Raw genomic sequence first — 11,273 nt, forward strand, 5'->3', positions numbered from 1 at the left:
TGATGTGCTAAATTGTAGATGATTTGGTAATTTAATCTCCTGATTGGTTACATCACATTAATACACTTAGGGAAGTATTTACTCGTCTTGCAAGAGCTACTCTGACTCTAACTAATGGGGACGTAACAATATTCTGCATAATAAATTAGCACCTAAATACCTTTTGGATAGGTAAGTTAAGTGTGAATATGCAATGCATAAAGACTTGATGCAATGTGATCCAGGCAGATATGAAATGATGACAGAAGCAAATTGGAATATAAGGGAAAAGCATATTTTAATAAACAAAAGTAAATTGAGTATAACAATTAAGTCTGATAAGAAAAAAATAAAATAATGTAAAAACAAGTAACTGAATTAAGTAAAAATAAAAGGTTCAGTAACAAATAAACTTAAAACAAAGTAAACGCATGAATCTAAGTACTAATTTTAAAATATGACTAAGTCCAACTAAATATAGTATTGTATCAAAATGATGAAATGTGAAGTATAGTAAAAAATAGTAAGGTAAGGAAGTAAGGTCTATATAGAATGCGTGAAGACTCTGCTACGCCTGGGAAAAACTAGACATCTTATAGGTTGTGCCTACGTGATTAGAAGGTTCTGGAATGTACCTTCCATATTTGCAAAATGTTTAAGATATTTTAAGACCTATTTGGCACATTTTCGGGGTCAAATGCTTTCTTGCAGACACTCGAGAACAAAGTGCACCTTTGGTAACTGCATTCTTGCCAGTTATACAGGAAACCCTTTTGAGCTTATTGTGGTTATTAAACACAACTTGCCAAGTATAGTCAATTTTTGAGATAATATATGTCAGAGTCAGACATAGTCTTGCATTTCCTAAAGAACATGTAATGCATCTCGGTCATAAAACATATACTTTGTGAACCTGTCTGAGGTCACATTCTCAACTAAGCAAGATTCACATTAGCATACATGACTATGGTATACTTAATACAATCTTTAGGGAACACACACAGAAGAGTATGGACATCTTAATAAAACATAAGTATGAATAAAGGGTAAATGATTAACTATAAATGAATAGAATAATCAAAACAACACAAGAAAATTGATGAAAATATGAATATAATAATAAGAAGAATATATTAATAATAATAATAAGAAGAAGAACAAAAATATATTATATTTTTATGATATATTTTCTGATATACCAGACTGTAGGCACACCCATCTCTGTGATTTTATTTTTTTTTTTTAAATACACCACTTATCCCAAGCTAATCAATGATAAACATTACAGATGTCTACAGTAACAATTACTTTACAGACAAATGTCCTGAAAACAAATCCTGATACTTGTATGTGGAATTGAATCTTGTCTTTATTCCTCTTCTAGTGTATTTGATGAAGATGTAGATGAGCTCAAGAGTCACACTGATGAATGTAATAAAAACTCATTTCTGACTGTGATTTGAGGAGAATCTTAAAGGAGATGTAAGAGTCTCACTCTTTATCTGCTCTATTAGATGTATTTCACAAGTTCACACTTACAAATAAGTCAGATAAAATACATGGTATACGTATTTGGCGTGCTGTCCGGGGAGAGGGCTCCGGGCTCTGTATTTGGCCCGAACACAGAGTGTGATAATTGGATAGCCTATTTGACTTTGTTCCTCCCGAACTTTGTTAATAAAACATCATTTATCCAAACTCTGAATAGCATCCTGTTTTGAGTATTTTCTCCATTCATCTGGGATCTTACCACTCACCTTAAATGTTTTACTGTAGTTTTTTTTCAGATCTTTCTTGAATCTGCACACAAACCACTTCCAGTAGGGCAGTTCAGAGATGTCAGAGGTGATGCTCCAGTCTGCATAAACTCCTCCTGCTCTTCTGTAATCTCTATATGGAAACCTTACATCTGGTGTATAAAAATACTGATCACTTGCTACTAAATTTGTACAAATATCAGCACAGAGATTCTTTGTTGAGCGGTAATGTTTGCCATTAATTCCCCTCACTCTATGGAATGGAACACTGTGATCTCCATCATGGTTTTCTATGGTGTTGGTGCAGGTGGCTCCACAGAACGGACACTGAACCCAACAGCACTGACAGAAGTGATCAATCAGAAACTCATCTGGTCTGAACTTGTAGTCTAGATTTACTAGTAAAGTCCTATTGTCAAATCTACTGCTGATGTCAGACATTACAGCAGGAAGTTCTTGTCTTATCACATCTTCTAAGAGGTTGAAATCATCAACGTCATCATGTTTCAATCCACTGAGGTCTTTTTCAGAGAAGATCAGCACATCTGAGAGCTGCTGTGTGAAACTCTTCAACCACAATCCAATATCTCCACTGTTCACTTGAACATGTTCAGTAGATTCATGTGCTGCTTTCATGATCTCCTGCTGCAGGAGTTTAATGTTCTCCTTCATCTTTGGTAAAACATTGACAAAGAACTTATCAGTGATGTACCGACTGACTTGATGTTTGATGAAACTCTTGAAGTGATCTTTGGGATTATTAATGTAGTTCATGTATTTGTCAAAATCCTCCTCTTCTGCCAGTGTCTTCAAGATGTGTTTCTCCAGATTTGATCTGTTTCCATTCAGTGATTCACAGTTTGATCTCATTTCATCTGTCAGATCTCTGGCAGTCTTCTTGTAGACACTCTGCTCAATGGGCTCTTTCAGTTTCTGACAGATGATCTCTCCAAAAATGGCAGCTGATGTTGCTCCATGACAGTATTTCTGGAAAATACTGTAGTACTCTTCTCTCTTCTTCTTATCAAATTTTGCTTCCCTGAACAGCCTGTGTTGGTCAGTGATCATCTTTTTTGCTCTCTTAAAGATGGAGAGAACTAAATCCATGAAGAATTTTTTCTTGAACTCATAATTCACTGCTCCTTCCTCATGTTCTGTTACTCTTCTCTTGATGTAACCTGTGAGTTGTTGAATGTAGCTGATGTTGTAGCCCATCTTTGAAATGTTAAATGACTGAATCATTTTGTCTGTCTGCTGTTCAACATCTGTGACAAATGATCTTATTTGGGTTTCCTCCTCTTTAGAGAGACTGTGAACAAACGTATCTTCAGCTGATCTGTAGGCATTTGTGAAAGATCCTGTAGATCCACTGGTTTTCTTTAACTGTACATAATCTGCATAACTATTCACACGGAAAATACCCTTCATCTTCATCTTCATCTTCATCTTCATCTTCCTCTCCCCTAAAGGAGCATTTTCATAAATGTCACTGAGGATCTCTTTCACATCTCTCATTATGTCAGTGTCTTTGATTACAGGAGTGTCTCTGATGATCTTATCCACACTCTCTTCCCAAAACAAATCAAACACTTTCTTCAGTGTTTCTTCGTCATTTGTTTTGTCTTTGAGTTTTAAGGCAAGTTCTTTGCTCTTTTCATAGAGAGTGTTTTCATGATTTATCCTCTGAGCATCAATCATTTTCTTCAGGTCTCGCTGCTGAAGAATCTCATTTAATTTCCTCTTTGTTTCTCTCACAATGTTTTCCTGAATCTCTTTGATTTTGATTTTAAATGATGTTTTCCACTGAATCAGTATATCTGCATCTGTGTCTTTCTCAAAGAATTCAGACATTGATTTTTCCACTTCTTCACTTGTCTTCTTCAGTTCTCTTTGAAGATCAGTTTCCTCAACCTCATGAATTGCTTCATTTTCTATTTTGTTGTGCAATTTGTTCTCAGTTTCCATCATGGCACTGCGAAGACTCCAGGACCACTTGCTGTATTTGGTCTCCAGTTTCTTGTAGGCTGAAATCTCCAGAGAATTTCTGAAGCTGAAGACGAATCGTTCATTCAGTGAAGCCTCCCAGAGATTTTTAATACAAACTTTTAAGTCTATCAGCATCAGTCCATGTGACTTTGAGGCATGCGATATAATAGTTTCCTTTAGTTCTTGAATGTTCTCACAGTACTTTGGGTTTGGTGGTGCCATCGGTGGGTTTCCCTCCCAGAGCTGAGCAAAATACTTCACATCATTCTGTACATCAAATCTAATTACATCACTGAAACATTCTGCATCACAGACTTCATCTTCAGCAGTGAGTTTTGTCATCTTATCCAGTGTTTCCTGCAGTCGTCTCCTTCCCTCCATGCTTTTCTCTCCAGCTGAGACGTCTGAGACGTTCTGATGCACAAACACACAGCTGGGATTCAGGTTGACCTTTTTCATCCTCATGAAGGCCTGAACAACAATCTGAAGAATCTCCTGCATCTCAGATGGGTTTTCTCCAAAGATGTTGATCAAGGTCAGATTTGCAAGACCAATAACAAATGTGGCCAATTCATTGTCATGATGTCTTGTTGATCTTCCAGCCAGTTCTAGAGCACGAAGACCCTCAGTATCAACAACCAGAATATAGTCAAAGTTCATCTGTGTTTTCATCTCGTCTGACACTTTGACCAGCTGCATGAAAGCTCCTCTGGTGCACCTGCCAGCACTGACAGCAAACTGGAGTCCAAACATGGCATTCAGCATTGTGGATTTCCCAGAGCTCTGAAGGCCTAAAACTGACAGCACAAAAACTCTCTGGTCTCCCAGTTTCTGGATGAGTTCATCTAGAACAGCAGAGATCCAGACCACAGGAACATGAGCAGCATCTCCATCCATCAGCTCCAGTGGAAATCCAGAGATCATCATCTCTGCTGCAAGACTCGGGAGAGAAGAGAAGTCAAACTGCAGGTCTTTCTTGTTCTTCTGCACAGATTCACATGATTCATAGATCTGACCGATCTCCCGCATGATGTGCTCCAGACCAAAGGTTGCAGCTTGTGATTCTTCAGATATTCTCTCAGGTTTAGTTTGTTCAGCTTTGATCTGCTCAGAATGATCAGCTGATGTATATTCATCCAGAAGGATTCCAAGCCATTTGATGAAAAACATCTTCTCATGTTCAGAATGTGAGTTCATTTGTTTTACAAAGTATTTTATGAACTCACTGATGTTAGAATTATACTGTTGTTGACGGATTTCCTTAATTTCTGTTTGTTTTCTGCTGATGTCCATTTCTGTCTCATATGCTCGAGGTCGATGTAGTTCTTTGTTCTTCTGACTCCACTGATGCCACAGTTTCCCCTGATGAGGCAGCACTGATTCTTTAATTTCTGTCAGATCTTTCTTCTCCAGCAAACTCATCATCTGCTGTGCTGCTTCTCTTCCTCTCCTGCAGTAATTATCATCTTCCTCATCTACTCTGATATCTGAGTGTTTGGACACATCTTCAAGTCTGAAAGTGGAAGATGATTCTGAGAGACAATCATTTATAGCTCTTCTGAGTTCTTCAGATACATCCGACTGATTTCTGTCTTTAAAACTGATTTTGAATTTCCCTTCCTTCGTATCAAATACAGTCGAATCATCCTCATTAAAAAGACAAATAAATGGCTTTCTGTTCTTGTACAAGTTTTGAATTATTGCTGTACTTTTGTCATTCCTGTCCAGTTGTGGCAGAAGAACAACATTGACTGAGGCCATTTCAGTGAGGATCTGCAGCTGTTTCTCATGGTCTCCTGCATCACCGTGTAGATTACAGAACGCAACACACTCAGTGAATTTATCCATGTTTTTCCCAGAGGGGCAGAACCAGGCGATCTCCACCACTCCATCCATCAGGACTCTGGTTCTGATGCTGCCTGGGCAGTTCCTGTGGAAGAACGTGTTGTGTTTCTCATTGATCAGACTGTTCATCAGCTCAGACTTGGATGAAGACACAGAGCCAAACCTGAAGAAAAACACCATTGGAGTTTCTGCCTTGTAGATCAGCTGGTTTTGACTGATGATTTCATTGTTGGTGTTTCTGATCTTCCAGCTCTTGTTGATTTGTCTGAATGTCCAGAGAGGAAACTCAATCTGTTGTGTGAATGGATCAGGAACAAGCAGAGGCAGAGCGTACTGACACTGGGACAGTTTAGTGACCATCAGCTGCCTCAGGAAACCATCAGCACAATGAAACACGGCCATCTGAACATCCATCGGGTGAATACGATCAGATTGACTTGTTCCTTTGTTAGACAAAGGTATTTCATGAAAAATATCACTCTCGTCTTCAGACAACTTATTTTTTTGTTGTGTGTGATCTTCCTCATTGTTCTCTTTAACATTGATGTATCTTGATCTGTAGTTCATCAACAGTAGTTTTTGTATGAAAGTCTGAATCATCTCTTCAGAACAAGAGACATGGGATTTTAATGAATGTGAAGTTAACTGAAGAACATCATTGACTTTCAGTTTATTGTGACACTTGGCTTCAAGATGAAGTTTGTGAAACAGATTATCCATTTTTTCAGTGTCTTCCTGTTGTAAGTGTTGATCTGCTCTGACTTCTGCTATTCCAGTGTCCTTTTTTTCTCCCTGTTTAATAGACAATAATTCATAATCATTTAAAGCAATGATTTATTATTATTATTTATAACAACAATACATTTATTTTATTCATTGTTTGCAGTACTGATTTAAACTGTCATTTCTTCTTTCTTACATTTTCGAGTCATTTAATTGTAGTAAATATGGATCATAAGGAAAGTCATTCACAAACCTAGTAATATATAATCTTATTTTCTGTGCATTCAATCAAAACCCTTTCAGTGTAACTGCAGTTCATCAGAATATTACTATCAGTTTCCCCTAATGGGATATTATACTTAAAGGGTTAGTTCACCCAAAAATTAAAATAATGTCATTAATTACTCACCCTCATTTCGTTCTACACCCATACGACCTTCGTTCATCTTCAGAACACAAATTAAGATATTTTTGATCAAATCTGATGGCTCAGTGAGGCCGATTTCAAAACACTGCTTCAAATCTTGTGTTTCGAATCAGCGTTTCGGATCGCATGTCAAACTGCTGAAATCATGTGACTTTGGCGCTCTGAATCACTGATTCGAAACAAAAGATTTGAAGCAGTGTTTTAAAATCGGACATCACTAGATATTGTTGAAAAGTCGTTATTTTGTTTTTTGGTGCACAAAAAGTATTCTCGTTGCTTTATAATATTAAGGTAGAACCACTGTAGTCACATGAACTGTTTTAAATATGTTTTTAGTACCTTTATGGATCTTGAGAAGTTCGGTGACATTGCTGACAATAGAGGCCTCACTGAGCCATCAGATTTAATCAAAAATATCTTAATTTGTGTTCTGAAGATGAACGAAGGTCTTACTGGTGTAGAACGACATGAGGGTGAGTAATTAATGACATTGTTTTCATTTTTGGGTAAATTATCCCTTTATTGTAGTGACAAACAATGAAGAACATGAATCAGTTCTCTCCAGGTTTCTCTGAACACTCACCTGAACTGAATCTTCTGTTTCAACATAGATCTTCTTCTTCATCATCTCCTCCTCCTCTTTTTCAAATTCCTCTCTCTCCTCTCTGTTTACACCTGTTAATAACATTTATGGTTGATCATTTCAGCCAGCTGTTTATACCTTTTTAAACATGTGCATCTGATTTCATGGCTAGGGATCAACTGATATTGATTTTTTACAACCAATGCAGATTATTTGTATACATGTCTCATAAACCGATTTGCAGAACCAATATTTTATTATTATTATTTTTTTTATTTTATTTTTAGTGGGCAGATCTGAACTCATTAGCATTTACACTGCACTGATCACATTCCTGTTTGTTTTAATGATCTGCCTGTTGCTCTTTAGAATAGGTTGTTAAAATGTAGATGTCTAACTGATGAAATAACGCACAAAATGTTGATGCTGCATCATTAGGGGCTTTCGCATTGAATAGTTCTAGGAACTATCCACTAGGATAGTTCCCCAAGAGCTAATTTCTCCCCCGGGCCATGTCCCTGGTTGCATTCGCACTGGGAATAGGAACTGCGAAGCGGCCGACAGCGGTGTCTTTAAGCACGGCATTTACAAAAGTTAAAAAACGGCGAATGGAGGATGCCGTGATCTGAGCTGTTTGTTGTGTGCCGTGGGTTTCGTGATAATGGAGAATGGAATGTAAACGCATAATCTACACGACTGAAAGAGCAAAAAGTGAGGCTAAGAGACAAAATCTCCTATGACAACTTTCAGTATCGAGGCAGAGAAAAGAACACGACCATGCAGACAACAGGTAAATGCCGTTATCACTGTTTTCCATGTTTGTGATGTAAATATGTTTACACAGCTTTTTAAAAATGCTGGGTGCCGGTGTTTGACATGCATTTGACCAATCAACGTACTCTCACGTCACTGATAGTTCCTATAGAGCTGGTTTAGACCCACCTCTGAAGTAGGAGCTAATTTAGTTCCCCCAAAAGGAGTTCCTAGAACTAAAATCGTTCCTAGTTCCTGCGGTGCGAACACAGCAAAATCCGGGTACTTCAGCCAATAGTTCTAGGAACTATGAAAAGGTTCCTCCGGTGCAAAAGCCCTGATTATTGTCCTACAGCTCACCGCAGGACTAAATGAGTCTATTGTATGAATGACCCTTAAGTAACTGCTCTGCACAATCTGTTGAGACAAATCTATTTTAGTGGAAAGTATAAGCTATAATGCACATATTTACAGCATTTAGTTTCACATCTTTTGGTTTTTGGTCAAACAGATAAAAAGTTCTAAAATTATAGGTCAGAAATATATGACTCACCCTTAACTCTTTGGTTCCTTGTACTTTGCTGAAAGACACAGGTGATTCTAATTAACAACTGATTAAATGATGAAACCTGCAATAAGTGGAAAAGTTATCTATAAAGTATTGGATGGATGATCATCATACCTCTGTGATGACTCTGATCACGTCACTGTCTACGGTGTAGTTGAGTTTCCCCAGCGCTGCACATTTGATCTGATACTCAGTTCCTGCTCTCAGATCAGTCAGAGTAACTGTGTGTTGATCCTTCAGCACAGGTTCAGATCTCCAGACTGTGTCCTGCTTTGGTTTATACAGTAACATAAGTTTCACTGTAGCAGGACATGATGGAGGAACTTTCAGAACCACAGTGTCAACTTTGACCTCTTCAATGATTGGACAGGCTGGCTGTGATGGAGGAGTAAAGCAAATAGCTTCATCACATCCATGCTCATACAGGAGAATGCAGGAACCAGTATTAATCTCCATTTCCTTTGAGGAGACAATAAATTTAGTGGATTGACTGCCGTGTGATGTCATTAGCTCCTTGAACATTATTAAATGTTTTCTCATTTTTCCCCTGATGTTTCCAGTGAGCCACGTCAATGCATGAAGAGATGTTCCTGGATTCTTCCACGTTGTTTGAGATTTCAAGTAATTTTCTTGTTCAGAGAGCAACTTATCTGGCTGCTCAAGAGAACTAAACATGTAGCAAACCACATTCTCCACCTTAATATCTGACAAAACTGCGTCTAAGCTTGTATTCACCTCAGCTCCAAAGTCCAGTAATTGTTGAAGAAACTCCCCCACTGTGTTTAATTCTTTCTCTTTCTCTCTAATCCACTCCTTAAGATCATGTGTGTTAAATGGAGACTCTTTGTGAGCTTGTAGAAGATTGGTCAAAGCACAAGTTTCTCCTTCACAGGCTTGAACTGACCGGATCAGTGAATTAATTGTCTTATCGAAATCTTGTCTGTACATTTGGCAGTGCCTCCTCATATCTTCAATCTTCTTGTGACATGCACTTAATGCATTTGTCCTGGTGTCTTGCAATAGTTTACTGCACTTGTTTTCAATGAAACTCAGATTTTCAATGACAGAATCTATTGCCATGATGATCTTCTTCTCAATGACCTTTAGATGGATGACATCACTGTCCACAGTGTAGTTGAGTTTCCCCACTGCTGCACATTTGATCTCATACTCAGTTTCTTCTCTCAGATCAGTCAGAGTAACTGTATCTTGACCCTTGAGCACCCGTACAGATGTCCAGACTGTGTCCTGCTTTGGTTTATACAGTAATCTGAGTTCCACTGTAGCAGGACATGATGGAGGAGACTTCAAAATCACACCATCACCTTTGACCTCTTCAGTGATTGGACAGGCTGGTTTGGATGGAGAGGTGAAGCACACAGCTTCACTACATCCATTTTCATACAGGAGAATGCAAGAACCTGGATTATTCTCCATTTCCTTTGAGGAAACAATAAACTTGGCTGGTTCACGGTCTTTTGAATCAATCAAGTTCTTAAAAATATTTAAGTTGCTTCTCATGGCCTGTTGGATTTCAGTAGTGAGCCAAGACCTTTGCTTTGAATCAGGGCTCTTCTCATCAGTTTCTCCTTTTGTTGAAGAACTCAGATATGCCTTTTGTTTAAGGAGCACATCTGTCCGATGTGAAATGTTAAAGTACAGTGATGTGAAAGTGTAGCTAACTATATATCCAACTTCCAGATCCATTAAGATAGAATCTAGGTTGACTTCTACCTGTGCACCAGCACCCTTCAGCTGTCTGAGGACTGTTTTAATGATATTAGACTCTTTCTCTCTCTCTTTCAGCCATTCTGCAAGGTCATGTCCTCTGAATGGAGATTTATCATGTTCTTGTAGAAGATCATTCAGTGCAGTTTCTTTCATCACGTCTCCACGGATGTTTGGCAGCAGAGAGCCGAGTGTCTTCACGAGCCTCAACTTGTATTTATAGCAGTTGTGCTTCATTTGCAGAATTTTATCATGAAATGCAGCAAATGTCAGAGCAGGAGAGTCTTTCAGAAGGTCACTGCATTTCATCTCTGTTGTATTTAAACTCTCGATCACTGATTCAATCTCCATGGTTAGATCCATGCTGATGTCTTTATGAAGTTTTGAAGGTCTTGAATAAAGTTTGTCCAAAGGATAAAGCCAAACTCTCAGTGGAACCGCCAGCTCTTGGTTTTCTTTCAGCAGTTTTGGAAGATCAGCAAAAACCTTCAATGCATCTTCAAAAGAGGTCGGGTTAGATGGTAGCTGGAAGTCTCCATAAAATGTACAAATGAATTTTTGGACTGCAGTTTTCTGATTGTGATTCACACTTAGATCAACATTTGCATCTACTGAAACGACACCCTGCAGTTTCTCAAGAGCCACTTTTACTTCTCCTTTCACTGTTTTTCTGTCCTCATCTGAGGTAACCTCTCTATCAAACACAAAGCAGGCATCTGCTCCATACAGCACTGCTGTCACAACGTGTGTTGCTGTATCATCATCCTCAGCAGTATTTCCAGAAGGCAAATGATTCATGGTCAGTTCTTCAAATCTGCTGGTTGAATGATAATGTAACGTCAGTCTCTGCTGTTTGAAAGACGTCTTGGTGTCTTTGAGATATTTTGCTGCTCCACTAACATGGACAAGATCACCTAGAAGACT

At 38.3% G+C, this 11,273-nt stretch overlaps 1 protein-coding gene across 1 annotated transcript in view; it reads right to left on the reverse strand.

Moving 5' to 3' along the window:
- Positions 1-260: 260 nt before the first annotated feature.
- The window catches only part of LOC127510177 (interferon-induced very large GTPase 1-like), a 66,047-nt gene continuing 55,034 nt past the window's right edge, over positions 261-11,273 (reverse strand). The window contains exon 2 of the mRNA XM_051889742.1: positions 261-3,647. Coding sequence (XP_051745702.1) covers positions 1,665-3,647 — 1,983 coding nt within the window. The 3' untranslated portion in view covers positions 261-1,664. The remainder of the gene's footprint in view (positions 3,648-11,273) is intronic.

Source organism: Ctenopharyngodon idella, chromosome 3, assembly GCF_019924925.1.
Source record: "Ctenopharyngodon idella isolate HZGC_01 chromosome 3, HZGC01, whole genome shotgun sequence".
NCBI classification, from domain to species: Eukaryota; Metazoa; Chordata; class Actinopteri; order Cypriniformes; family Xenocyprididae; genus Ctenopharyngodon; species Ctenopharyngodon idella.